This window comes from Excalfactoria chinensis, chromosome Z, assembly GCF_039878825.1.
Source record: "Excalfactoria chinensis isolate bCotChi1 chromosome Z, bCotChi1.hap2, whole genome shotgun sequence".
NCBI classification, from domain to species: domain Eukaryota; kingdom Metazoa; phylum Chordata; class Aves; order Galliformes; family Phasianidae; genus Excalfactoria; species Excalfactoria chinensis.
In genome coordinates, this window is record NC_092857.1 from 37,231,754 (window position 1) to 37,246,062 (window position 14,309).

General features: G+C 36.8%; 1 protein-coding gene across 2 annotated transcripts in view; it reads left to right on the top strand.

Moving 5' to 3' along the window:
- The first annotated feature begins 6,083 nt into the window (after positions 1-6,083).
- SLC28A3 (solute carrier family 28 member 3) overlaps positions 6,084-14,309 on the top strand; it is a 42,165-nt gene continuing 33,939 nt past the window's right edge. For both annotated transcript variants that reach the window (XM_072359703.1, XM_072359704.1), the window contains exons 1-2: positions 6,084-6,406; positions 12,663-12,764. In XM_072359703.1, coding sequence (XP_072215804.1) covers positions 6,350-6,406; positions 12,663-12,764 — 159 coding nt within the window. In that variant the 5' untranslated portion in view covers positions 6,084-6,349. The remainder of the gene's footprint in view (positions 6,407-12,662; positions 12,765-14,309) is intronic.

A 14,309-nucleotide genomic window follows, 5' to 3' on the forward strand; every position in this document is an offset into this window, starting at 1 on the left:
CTTAAACTTGAGTACTAAAATCCTGCATACAGTGCAGAAAATAATCAACAAGGTGTTTCCAGATTAGGTGATCCAAGACACTATACAAGAAGTTAACTGTATAGGTGGGTGAGGGTTAGATTATTCTCTGTGTGTAAAACATTAGTATTACAATAATTAGCATTACTTGCCTTAGTCTAACTTGCTGATTCTTATGCTATGACAGATAGAAAATACTGAGAAGACTAGACATATAAACAAGCTAAGGAATAATGGAATGTAAGTCAGCAATTACATACAACTCATCTAGGAGAAGCCTGGTGATAGAAGAGGGGGAATTTTGGTGTCAGTGGAAGAAGAAGCAATCAACAGTTTGGACTGCTGCTTGGCCTTGACAGAGGCTCTGGGACCAGAGGTGACCTCTCCATCTGGGTGTCCTCCCAAGAACAGGGGAAGCCAGCAATTTCTCCCAAGTCGCATTTCAATTCTGGCCAGGAAAACTAATCCAAATGTACAAAAAACCACTGTGCCCATTCATATGCATTAACAATATATTTTTTGTTCTGTTATTTGGCCAACGAGTAAGGACATATGTATGAATAATTGTGTAAACCAATAGTTAGGATAATGCTTATATTTGCTTCTATTCACTTTTCAGACCTTAAAGACAACTTGAAAGATCAGTGCTTACTAATAATGTCACTGCAGGATAAACAGAAGCTTCCTACTCTGACAGTCTCTGGAGTGTGGCCTTTCTGGAGAATGCCACACATATGATGAATTTCTGCTACCAACAGATGTTACTCCACTGCTTAAAATGAGATAATTTATTGAAGTTTGTCCTCCCACCCAAGAAAAAAAAAAAAAAAAAAAAAAAAAAAAAAAAAAAAAAAAGGAGGGGAGGAAGGGGGGGTGGAGAGAAGTGAACCTGACCTTTCATAGTTAGTCACATCAATCACTGCAGGGACTGTAATACAATTCCCACACACTGTGGTCTGACGCTGCCTAACAATTAATCTCTTACACAGCTGGCTCAGGGCAGCTCAGCAAGGTAATTTGCTTCCAGTGGAATTTTCAAATATGCTTTAAAGTACTTAAGTATAAAGCTTCATAAAACAAATAATCTGTCACAAATAATTAGAGCTGCCCCTAGAGGAGTTAGTCAGAAAGTCAGAAACAGATGTGTCAAGTATTTAGCTTACTGGTTATGTGTGTCCAGAAGAGAACTTCTCTGATAGAGGCCCTGAACAGTAAGTGTCAATGGGCAATTTGTTGATGTGAGAAAAAGCCACAACTGGAAGCAAGGACAGTAAAGGAATTACTAAATACTTCTATAGCATTTATACCAAGATGTCTTGTGCTTTTTACTTCATTATATATATAAATATATGCATACACAAACACACATATGTACATGTACATACACATATGTATTTCATATGGAGTTCACTACTCAAGTAGCATTTGCTACTTTTCTGGCACAAAATACATTTTACTTTGTTATGTTCTGTAGGCAATTCCATATTTAACTAGAACATCTTCCTCAGCTACATAGCTACAGTTCCTTTCTGCTTTTATATAATATGTTTTCTTCTGGTCCAGTAGTAAATAGCTTAATTTTTCTCCTACTCTTCTTTTTAAGCAGAGTGTTACTCCACAAGATGCCCTTCTCCTTCCATATTGATGTATGTTTGGATACGCAACTCAGGCTTGGAAATGGAGCCTGCAAGGATTTGAACTTGACTTTCTTTCCAGTAGTCTTCTACCCCTTCTAATTTTTCAAAATGTTATTTTTCATTCACTAGTGGAGCTCAAGGATCACAATAGATCCATACAGTGCAAAACATGAAATTCAAAGATGTGGAGAAAAACTACAGAATTAGAGTAGTATGGTTAGGTTGTGGTTGGACTTGATGATCTTTAATTTTTTTTCCAACCTGAGCAATTCTATGATTAAATTGCACCCTGTGAGCAAATGTGCCAGAATTAAAATAAATGGCATGAGGGCATAGGATCACATCACTGAAGTAGTAGGAAACAGTTGTACCTAGAGACTTTGTGAAATATGTATCAGTCAATTACAAAAATGTTTCTTGTATTAGTTGGATCAACAAGAACTAGTTATTTCTGCAATAATATTGTTGTGCAACACCAATCACTGGATCTAGGTAGCAAAAACGAGCTAGAGGGAGCTCTGTTGTTGAAAAACCTGGTAGAAAAATTACAAATTAAATAGTTAACTGGAATAGATGATTGTTTTGTCTGTCAGAAACACAAGGAAAAGTTGTCTTCAGGTTATGTTACATCAGTTTTATGGAACAGATTGCTTTCACTAGCAATACATTTAAGAAATTCAAAATGGTCATTAGGTCAGCAAATATTTAACTGAAAGGGTACTAATGAACCACCAGCATACATAACCTGCCGTGTGAAAACATAACAAACATGGAAGATGAGAGCTTTGGATTTTTTTGAAGCAGAATAGAACAAGATGAGCAAAATAGAGTTTGCAAATATAAACTACCCCTGGAAAGATTAGCTGTGAAAACACAGGTTCTGCTGGCAGAAGGATTAATCCTCTGGGTGATTATACGCTGTTGATTTTCCAAATCCACTTATGTTCTACTAAATCATTCACCTTGAAAAGCAAGAGATAGTTTTATGTCTCTTGGAGCTGAAAGGTGTGTATCCTGTAATACTTAAAGTAGAGGAAGTGGCAGCTCCTTATAGTAAACTGTGATTGGAATATTTATTTATTTATTTATTTATTTATTTAACTCTTAGGCATAGATGCAAGCTTGGCATCTTAGAAGATGGGCAGAAAAGTGAGATATGTGAAATAGTGCTACGTTGGAGCCTCCAGTCTCCAAAGTAAGTTTCATTTTAGCTGACAAAACTGGTCCAGCAGCAGTGCTGAGATTCTGAGGCACCTGCAGCTGCCCTACAAATGTGCTCCAGGCCAAAACCTCCCCAGAAAGCCAAACTCAGCTTCTTATCAGGATGATAACAGCTTTTGCTCTGTTAAGAGCAGTGTGTTAACAGGGGAATTTAGCCACTGTTGACTTCTTCCTCTCATCAGCCTCTGTAAAGTCTCGAACTTCTAAACAGCTATTAAAAATTGAAAGGAACATTTTAAATGGTGCCTCTCCCTCCCCAGGCATCAGGAGTTAAATAAATAAATAAATAAATAAATGAAAATCTCTGGAGTTCTAACTGAGTGAACATGTTGCCCTTGGCTGGTGTGGAATTTTACAACCCTGGCAGTTCTCTTCTGAGACATATTTTACTTCAACTCTGCATCTGGTCAAAAAGTGTAAAGCATACAAATATGGAAAATACCAAATTATGCTTTATCATGCTTAGGTGTTTCAGTGAATTGATTCTCTGATATTTGTAGAAAAAGGTTCTTTCTTTCTTTTAAAAAGTTTTTATGTTCCTATTTCTTTTAAGTTGCCTTCAGCATTCAAGAGATGACCTTTAACAGGATCATACTGGGTGTTCTCATTACATCAAGCTGAGAGACACTACATTTCCTCTAGTACATCTAGGGAACCAATACAAGTGAGAGATTTAGCTCAGTCAATTCAAGTAAATAGGTTATATGTCTTCAAGACTTCATGTCCTCACTGGGCTCATTTGCTCTTGCTATAGACACATGGAATATTTATTAAAAACTACAACAAATGCTCACTGTGTTTCAAATTTATTCATCATATTGATCTTGTGGCATGTAATTAAAGCAAGACTGCTAATGAAGATATATGAGGGGAAAAGAAAAAAAAAAAACCAAAAAAAAAAACCAAAAAAAAAAAAAAAAACTTTGGGGATAATACATTCAAGTCCTTTTTTCCCTACTAAATTTATTATGATAGTAAGAAGGCTCTGAAGCAAGAGGACTGGAAGCTGGGGGTCCTGGTGTAAGCAGTAAATCAGGGCACAATCCAGAGCTTTATTGAGCTGAATAAATAAACCTGAGTAAGAACAATACAAAGATTAAAAAAAAAAAAAAAAAAAAAAAAAAAAAAAAAAAAAAAAAAAAGAGAGAGAGAGAGAGAGAGAGAGAGAGAGGGAGGGAGGGAGGGAGGGAGAGGGAGAGATAGGACCCTTTTTGCATAGACTGCAAGGGTAAATCTCCCACCAGGTGTTGAGATACAAGAAGCATGAAGATGCCTTGCAAATAAAATCATTTACACAGAGGCTTGCAAATGAGATGCCCTTGCTCTCAAGCTGAGCAGAAGCTTGCAAATTCCTTTCCATCCAGGCTGTACACTCTCACCAAAAAAATTTTAGTTACAAAAGTCTAAAGACAACATGAACTTATGAACTTTGGATTTACTACGCAGACCTAACAGGTCACATACAAGTGAGAACATGTATATTTTAGGCAGACTGGGAAACCTGTAACTTCTAAGAACTTCAGACAGTGCTTCCAGGAATTTAGGATTAGAGGGAATCTGCAAAGCCTGATACTTTGAGATCTCACAGGGCTGTGTTCCAGTGGACTATCCCTTTATGTGAATTTTAAAAAGTTAATGACTTCTCTATCTCTTTTTGGGATAAGGATAATTGAGCAAGCCTACTGGAGGAGAATTTTTCCAGACATACCTTATATTTAACTACAGGGCACTTTGTCCAAAGTACACTTTGCTTTCAGTATCCTGAGAGTTTGATAACATAAAATGTAATTTGAAGGACTAAACTTTGCACTAAAATGAACAAGTCGTTGTCATCCCGAGACTTCTTCAATGAAAAAGAACCAGTTTTAAAGATGATTGAGTGTGTTGTCAGAAGAGTAACAACAGCAGAAAGCAATTGTGTATTGATCTAGATACTACTGCAGGACTTTCTTCCAGCTATGAATTTCGGTACTGAAGAGTCTGGATCTGAAAATGACTCAATGCCACATTTCCTCTGTCATCTTCCTTGTGATAGTAAAAACATTTCCAAAACTAGCAGAGGGAAAGATGGCAGGAAGTAAGAGAGAAACAGCAGAGGTATGCAGTAATCAGTGGGCCATTATATCAAACTCGTTAAAGATTTTAGCAGCTATTTTCTGTTGCCAAATAGTGTGCAAACAGAAAAGGCAATTAGTCACAGAAATTGCTCTATTCACAAAAATATATACAAATAGGAACAAGCACTGATTTCAAAACCTGAGACATCAAAAGATACTTAATTGTATATTCTGTTTTCCTGTGTTTAAACAGGGAAAAAAGTACCCATCTTTTTAAGCAATAGTTAGATTCAAAGACCATATGCTGAAAATATGATTTATAGAATAAATAAAATGCATATAGGTTATTCCTCAGAAAGATGCATCACCTTATTTTTCACACGGTTCTGCTTTTCCATGGTAGTCAGTTGTATCTTTATTCCTAAAACAGGACATAATTTTTTGCTTTTTCACAGGAAATGGAAAAACACATAACATTTTCAGTTTCCAAGAAGAAATCATGAATTCAGGAACCTAACAAGCACATAAAAATATGTTGCTGTACTTCAAAGAAAGAGAATTTTTGTTTTCCTTAAGGTCAAATAATATATTCATTAAATTTTTTTCAGAGGTTTGTGACAGTATAAAAGAGTTATTTTCAGTGAATTTGCAGAGAACTAACTGTAAATAAGAAGTCCACAGACAAATAAATACATGTTTAGGAGATCTAATTAACTTTTCTAATAATATAACTTCTCCATACAGGAAATGATCTTGAAAATGTGTAATAAGAAATTCTCAATTGAAAGGATAATAATGTCATGACGGATAACCAAATGATCCTGTGTCATAAGATTTGGCATGCAAACCAAAAGCATGTCAACAGATATCTGTCGAAGGTTTGAGAACTGCTTTTTCTATTTGTTGTCATTGTTTCTGTTGTAGATGAAATATTTAATGACTGTGAAAACAGAACCACGAAAACCTCATAGAAATGGTGATTTAAAATAGCTGCAAGGAAAAAAAAAAAAAAAAAAAAAAAAAAAAAAAAAAAAAAAGACAAAAACTGTACTGACATCATAAAGATCTGGGTGGAGAAAATTTTCCATTCACAATTTGCTTCCCCAAGCAAGAAGCCCTGTGAATACATGACATGCCAGAGAGACATCTACCTTTCAGAGCATGAAGAAATCCTCCCTTCCTTTCTCAAGAAACATTGAATTCAATCTCCCTCACCAGCCAAAAGAGGCTGTCCAAGGGAGAGAGAAGGTGGAGCTAGAAGTAAGCAAGTGCAACCTGAGAATCCTTCCATTTAATTAGTCTTCAAGAGGTAATCACAGACCTTGTGGATGGATTAACCAGACTCTGGCTGCTGTTGTCCTGTGCTACAAGTAGATTTCAAAACTCATCCAAAAGTCTTGTGTCCATGCTGGGTACATGGAGCTGAAGGAGACCACACGTGATCACTCAGGAGTGCACAATTTGACTTTCCAGGTAAGCAAGGTTTCCTTTGTTCTGTTGGGAAATCACTTAGAACAATGAACAAAGCTTACTTCAGTCCCTGAACACTCTACATGCTTTGCATTGATATCTTGCCAAAATATATGGCTTTTATACAAAAAGGCAGAGCTACAATTGACATAGGTTTCTCTTGCTCCCTCCATTACTTGGTATGTTGGTATCTTTGAGAAGTCTTCAGACTTTGTAACATTTGATAAGCTGACAGGTCTCACAATAAACTCATCCAGTTTTCCTCTTATACCAGTACTGCTTTTTTTCCTAAGGATGATTGATTTTCAGTCGTGTTGAAAAGATCAGTGTTATGCAGTAGACAGCAAAGCAATGTACATTAATAGCATGAGAAAAATATTTATATAATCAGAGCAGGGCATATTTTTCTTCCATATGTAATATAAATGTAATTATGTGTTTTGCTCCTGAGAAGAATGCAGAGTGGAGGTAAGGAGTCAACACAGAAGTTTCTGCATATCATGTAGACAAGGGAATGTTAACAGCCATTTTAAAAATGCAGATTACAAAAGCTGCAGCACAAAATAACACTATTTAGTGTTAGTAATTGTTTCTCAGTGCTTGGCATCCTTGCACTGTCATAGGAATTTCAGAGTGGGAACAAAAAGAAACTTGTGAATCCTCAGAAAGGCCAGTTCACTGTCCTTTATTTCAGAAAGTAGAACAGGCAAGGGAAAAGTTGTGGATATGAAGACTTCTCCAATGACAAAATACTCCATGCTCTTTCCCTGCTGCCTTCAATCCTTGCACTGTCTCAGAGCCCAGCTAATAGGAAGGGCAGCCTGCTGTGGGCATTAATATCAGCTAGCAGTATCCAATACAGAAGAACATTTGGAAATGCTAAATATGACGTAGCACCAGTGACATACAAGCATTTTATACTAATAAATATTAATTGGGCTATATGATACACACACACAAGAGGCTGATTTGATAATGTGCCAGCTGAGGAATATCTGGGATCTAAGGGAGCTAGGGGCAAGTCCCTACTCCCATCAGTAGTTAATAATTCACAGTAAGTGGGCCTGCTTCAAGAGGAGAGAATGATAACTCTTAAAACATGATAGCCTGGTAGTCAGGGCATTCTCCTGGGTAATCACAGTGCCCTCATCACATCTCTGCTTCAGAGCAGGTAGATTAGCAATGTGAACCCGGGTATCTCTCAATTTAAATTGTTGAGGTAAGAGAGAGCATCATCCTGGCTTCATTTTTACATAAAACGGGGGCCTGAACCAGCCTGTAAAATCTGTGCATACAAACCCATGGAGGAGAGGAGTCCCTCTGAACAGTGGCACCAGGTGCAAGGGGGATAGCTCCTCCAAACTTGCACCCGGCGCTGCGCAACGCTGGAATAAACATACCTGCTTTATAACCAATCTCTGGATTATAGAGTTTTATTCCGCAAGTCACCTCCATAGGTGCAGAAGCCCAGCGCCAAGTACTCTTGATCTTCCCAAACCCCAACTCAATACATTCCTCAGCAGACTCCATGGTGTGACTCTGGTAAACTTCTGCTTTGTGCAGCTACCCCACCTGGTCAATGTGCAAGTAACCCAGGTGCCTCTTGCCAGTTTGCAAGAGCCTGGAAATCTCTGATTTACATAATCCAAGTGTCAAACTATTGAGACCATCCATTAGTGAATACTGGGCCTTGAATCAGGTTTTCTGGTGGTTTGGGTATGTTTGATTTTTTTCCCTCACTTGGGACACCAGAAGGAGTAAATGTTTTTTATCTCTGACTCAACATGTAACCTACTCTGAGGGAAATAAGATAGAGAAGAAAATAGGTAACTACTCTTTACAATTATCCACAATAACATCATAATATACAGAAACACTAGTGTATCCCTTGCATTCAGCCTGGGTCAGTTTACTTCTCTGATAGCACCAACTGGAGGATCACCATCATTGTAGAATCATAGAATGTCTTGGGTTGGAAGGGACCTAGTTCCAATCCTCTTGCTGTAGGCAGGAACACCTCTCACTAGATTAGGTTCACTGTAGCTGTACTAAGGATTTCCTACTGATAAGCCTAGTAATGCTAACAGTAACCTTGAAACTTATATTTTTTATACCTAGTTTGTGTTAATCCTACATTTAAGATACAAAGGTTTTACTTAATTAGTTCTGATGATTCAGATCTCTGGTAATGATGACGTTAAACAAAAATTCATAAATCCCTCAAGGAACAGTAAGAGCTGGCTCATACAAAAAAAGGTAGGTGAGACAAACAAACAAAAAAAAAAAAACAAAAAAAAAAAAAAAACACACACACCCTGACTCATGGAGGAACTTGGAGTTAAAGCATAAACTAATACTCGGCAAAGAGCAGACCTGCAGCCTGTAAATATTTATTGTTCACTGGCCTTTGATTGATGGTGTTAAGATGCATTATGCAGTCAGAACCGGTTTCTGTAGCCTTGTGTATCGTGCTTTCAAGAAGCTTACCTGAGGAAAGATCCCTCACATAACTGCCTTTTACTGATGCTACATAAGGACATCGGCACTTCCATGACCTAGCAAGCTTTTATAATCTATTCAGTTCAAGCATACATCCTTACAATATATCTTTAAAAACGCCTTTTATAAATCTCTGTATTTATTGCTATCAAAGTCTCCTGAATATTTTCATGTCCTTGGGTAATGAAGAGTATACGAACTATTAAATATTTCCATTTTTTGGACATCATTGTTTAAATTTTCCAAGAAAATTATGAAGGCATTGTACTGTATACCACCACCAGATCCAGGCTGGAAAGTATATGATGTTCGCCCACATTTTTTCAAACTTGCTTTTCAAAGCTATATTTGTTTTAACGAAAAATGCTTAGAAGTTTTCCTCCTGTGATATGCTGCTCTGTTCCTTGCAGGAAGTAGTGAAAGCTGATCATACCTCTAGGGTCTTCTGTGCTCAAGTCAAGTTTTTAGGATTTTTGTCCCTGTCGTATTTGTGTTCTTGTTTAACACAGTGCCACAACTAGAGTGGTCATACACACCTCATCATCTTCTCAAGAATGTGAAGATGTTTTCCCCTCTTTTACTTCCAGATTTTGCTTTCTGTTTCTCACACAATTAATTGTTCTATTTCTTTTTAATGGCTGCCACTTGTGCCAGTCTGTTATTATAACTTGTTCATCCAGCATTTCAAGATGCCATTCAGCTGCCCTAATCAATGCAGACAACTTGAGCTTTTAAAGAAAATTCTAACATACTCGGAGGTCGATGAGCTTAATTTACAACACATTTCAACACGTGAACTCTGTGATTATTGATTAGAAATGGTTCCCCTCGGTATTCAAGATTCATTTTCTGTCTTTCACAGTGGTGACAATGGCTAATCAAAAACAGTTCGCGGGGGCGACGAGGTGGGGGAGGGAGGATAGGGGGCGGAGAAAGCACAGGCAAATGGTCTTGAACTGCACTGAATGCTAAAAGATTAGCAAAAGTTTGAGCTGTAAACTAGGTGCTTTCGTTTCAATTCACTGAAAACAATCCAAACAAAAACATTTGCTTCTGTAGGATCTCTTGCACTGAGTTCCTTAAGCACTCTGATTCTAATCTCAAAAGCTAATTTGATGATCCACCTTTAAATGCAAAACAGTTAAAGCAAGTGCCTTGGACGCGCTGACGGCCAATCTGTTGTAATCGCTAACTGGCAGGGTAGAAAACCATCTGGAATGGGCGCAGTTGTTAAAAGTGCGACCGAAAGCGAGTTTGTTTGAACTCTTTTTAGGAACTACTCTCCCTTGGAAAATCAAGGAGGAGATAGAAAGGGACCTCAAAGAATGTAGCTATTCAGAAGGCTTGGTGAGCTAACAGCTTATCTGTGGAACAGAATGCTGACAACGAAAGAGCACATTGCATATAAGTACAAGATAAATCCATGCTTTTGCTCTTTAATCAAATGTTCTACAAATGGGAAACTCCCATGAGGAAGGTTCAGTAGAATGTGAAATTTGTGCGATGCTGGTCATGCTTGCTACTATTCAAAATAAATACAGCAAATCTGTAACCTTTTCCTTGTACGTTACCGGAAAGAGGATTTTCACATTCAACTTACAGTAACTTGTTTTTAACTTCTTGCTTCCATGTGTCGCTGAATATGGAGTTAATTCAGAAATGGCTCTGCATTTTCTCCTGTTTTCAGTTACAGTGTTTTATTCTTTTAATGGGGAAGTGGATGGAAGTAAATACAAGCAAATTAAGCAGATGCTTCTCTGTGATGGGTACTCTGGCAGCAGTCTACAGTAGCTGTTGATAAACACACATACTGGTATACATACTCTGAAGAGTAGTGGGGGGAGAGAACAGGGTTGAGCATTTATTATATATTGCTTGAAAATTGCTAGTCTGATAAGAAATTTCTTAAATTCTTTTTCTTCAAGGCCTGGGGTCAAATAACATTAAAATAATGTGCTTTTCTCCAAATAGAATAACAAAATTTAAAATGGGAAGGAGAAAATATGATTATTTGCCAATAGATTAAAACTCCTCTGTTTCATGGGACTCATTCAGAAACTGTTCTTAGTCTGTTACTAAAACTCTCTGACTTAATCTTGCTATTAATAGGAATTAATCAGTTCCTACTAAATTTGGAATATGCCAGAAATGTGGTGTGATCCGTTGAAGTGAGCACTTCTTATGCTTGCAGAAAGTAATGCATTGCTATCATCCAATGTGCAGATTATTTAGAGTTTCAGCAACAAGGTCATCTACTATATTGCTCATACATTCATATATTTTAATCACTCTAAAAATGAAACTCTTATGTAACTGTTGTGGTTGAGAACAAGGTTGTACAAAGCAACTTCTGGAGGTTTTGGTTTTTTTTTCCAACACATTGTTCAGTGCTTCTTGTCAGAAGACAGCAATCAGCATACTTTCTGTTTTTCACATGTCCTTGAACAAAAATCCTAAGAAACCTCTGCCCTTTCTTGCTCTCAGTAACAAGTGCTGAAATCTTAAGGGAGAATGTTGTCCTCTGTGTTTATCAATTTTAGAACTGAATCACTTCAACTTCACTATTCAACATAGAATTTCTTATATGTTAAATGTAATTCCCATAGTTAAGCATTGCTCTTGGTTATTTTGAACTGTGCGGAGTGTTCAGTAGAGGCTTTAAGCATGGGCTGCAGGGCTAGCTATAGGAAATATTTAAGACAGCATAGTTAGAAAACAGATGAGTAACAGAGGTGCTCTTTCAAAAAGAAACATTGCTCCTTGAAGGGAATGCAAAGATACTCTTCTCTCAAGAGAAGGAATGGAAACTGCATTGGCATTTGGTTTATCAAGGCTGCACCAAGTGAACAGACAGCTTTTGTGACGCTTCTCTCTTCTCTCAGTTCAAGAAACATTGTTACTGGCACTTCTGTGAAGTCAGAACATCTTTAAGAATTACATTACTGAAATGTGTTCTGGGTGCTAAAAGAAAAAACTTACATAGAAATATTATTCATTTTTGCCTTTATCATAATGCACTATGATTGTTCACCTGAAAACATTTATTTTCTTAGAAGACTAATTTGCTGTTTTTTAACATATTACTGACGTACATCATAGAACAGAACACAGTGAAATGACTGCTTTATAGAAAGGAAAAAAAAATAGGAAAGAAAAAGAAGGAAACAAGAAAACGGCTTCAAAATAAAAGTGTGTAGAAATAGTGGAACTTGTTACAACTGCCAGAAAAGTACAGCCAATAAGTACACACTAATAAAAGGCATACCACAGAGAGCTAATGCAATAAAGCTAACTGCTACCTTTAAAGACACTCCTGAGTTTTATTCCAGAAGCAAATGAAATACGTGTTGAAGCATTATACACTTATGCTGTGCATTAAAAGATAGTACTATCTTGAAAAAAAGATGCTAACAGCCTAGGAAATACACAAATAATCCATTTTGTTGTAATGGGAAGAGTGGACACAGCTTTGTTAGTGTGTTAAGCAAGTTCTGAGGCAAAGAGTTGAAAATGCTGCTTTAGGTTGAGAAAACAGCAGATTGACATTAGCTGAGTTCTGTTTGTGATCAACACAGCTTTGTGTAGAAGTGCAAGGACATGAACCTGTGCATTTTGCAAATTGAGTTTTGGGCTCTTCTGTACTAGTAAAGTGAAACATGGAAGCTCAGGAATCATAGAATAAAACAGTTCTTACTCAACATAAGGAAAGGTTTCGCTTTTGATTTAGACTGACAATATTTCTGGTCTTCTTGTATCCCAGAATGACAATGAAGACATTGATACTGTAAACCAGGAAGATCTTCAAAGCAACTCAAGGAGAATCAAGAATTCAGACCATGAGAAAAATGCACACACTAATCAGGTATGCTTCCAACTTACTTTTTCTTTCTTTTGACTGGTGGGGAAAGAAAAAAAAAAAAAAAAAAAAAAAAAAAAAAGTACAGCTTTTAGAGTAGTCTGATGTAAATTCGTTCACATCAAATTCAGTGTGAGTAGCTGTTAAAACATATCCAAAACAGATATTTTAACAAAACATGAATTTGATTTAAATTTGTTAACTATCAGGGAAGCCAATTTTGTTCCCTGAAATATGTTAAGGGAAAAATAATAATAATAATAATAATAAATTAACAGGATTCTGAAAAACTAATTTTTCTAGTGTTGCAGTGGCTTCATGCGAGATGCAAAACAGGTATCAGAAATGGTATTCAGGGGAAATACTGTTGATAAGGAGTCAATACAGAAGTATTTTCTCTTGAAAACTTGAAAATAGAGGACCTGGAAACATTATTTGTTATCGATGCTTTCTTTCAGTCAGGACACAGATATAATCAAATATCAATGCATCCTACACAGGGGAAAGTTCAGAAAAAAACACAACCTGGAGGCAACTGCTCTGGAGTATGACTGACCAAAGAGAGACAGAAAATAATACAGTACAAAAACAATTCAAATGATTTCATAAACATGCCTATTTTGATTTTTTTTTAACTGTCAGTTTGTCTAAATCTACATAGTGAGTAGCTAACTATGAATGTGGGAGTCATTTTTAAACAAAACTTCCCTTTTTTCCCAAAAGTAGATGTTTTCTAGAGTCATCTATTATTAATTTTCACACCCATACCAAGAAATAATCTGTTGTCCTGAATTGTTGGCAAGCACTTCATATATGTTCCTGTTTTGTGATCATGTCCACTTAACAAGTTTGATGATAGTATCTGAAGCCAAATATAAAAAATAGAGCATTTCTGGTGTTTGATTTTCCTTTCTTTCAATGAGTTCTACATATGAACAGAGGCAGAAAATGCATGTTTCCAAAGAAATGACTCTGCTTTCCTTCTGCCTCTCAATGCTGAAGCAATTCTAGATTTGTAATGATGGAAGGGATCACTTACACTATTCTGGTACACAGACCTGGAAGCTGGACTGGGATGTGGGATTTTAGGAATGTGGCAGATAATGTCTGCATCTACCTCTTCAATAAAATCATCGAGAAGGAAAGCATCCAAATAATGGTGTAAAATAATTTTCAGAATTGCTGGAAACTGTTTAAAAAACAAGAAAAGTAGTGGCAGTCCATGAAAGCTTGATTTCTGTAAGTCACTCTGAAAGTGATGCCTTCTATTTATGCAGTGGCACTTGAAGAATGATCAGTCTTCAGTCCCTCCAGGAGTCCACAGAAAAAATGGGAAGCTTTATGCATATGCAGAATTTTGGAAGTAATATGAGCCTAAAAATGTACATATTTGATCACATCCTTGAGTCACTGTCCCTGAAAGTGTTCAAGATACATGTAGATGTTGTACTAAGGGATGACATGGTTTAGTGAGGAATTGTTGGTGGTAGGTAGATGGTTGGACTGGATAATCTTCAAGGTCTTTTCCAACCTTGGTGATTCTATGATTCT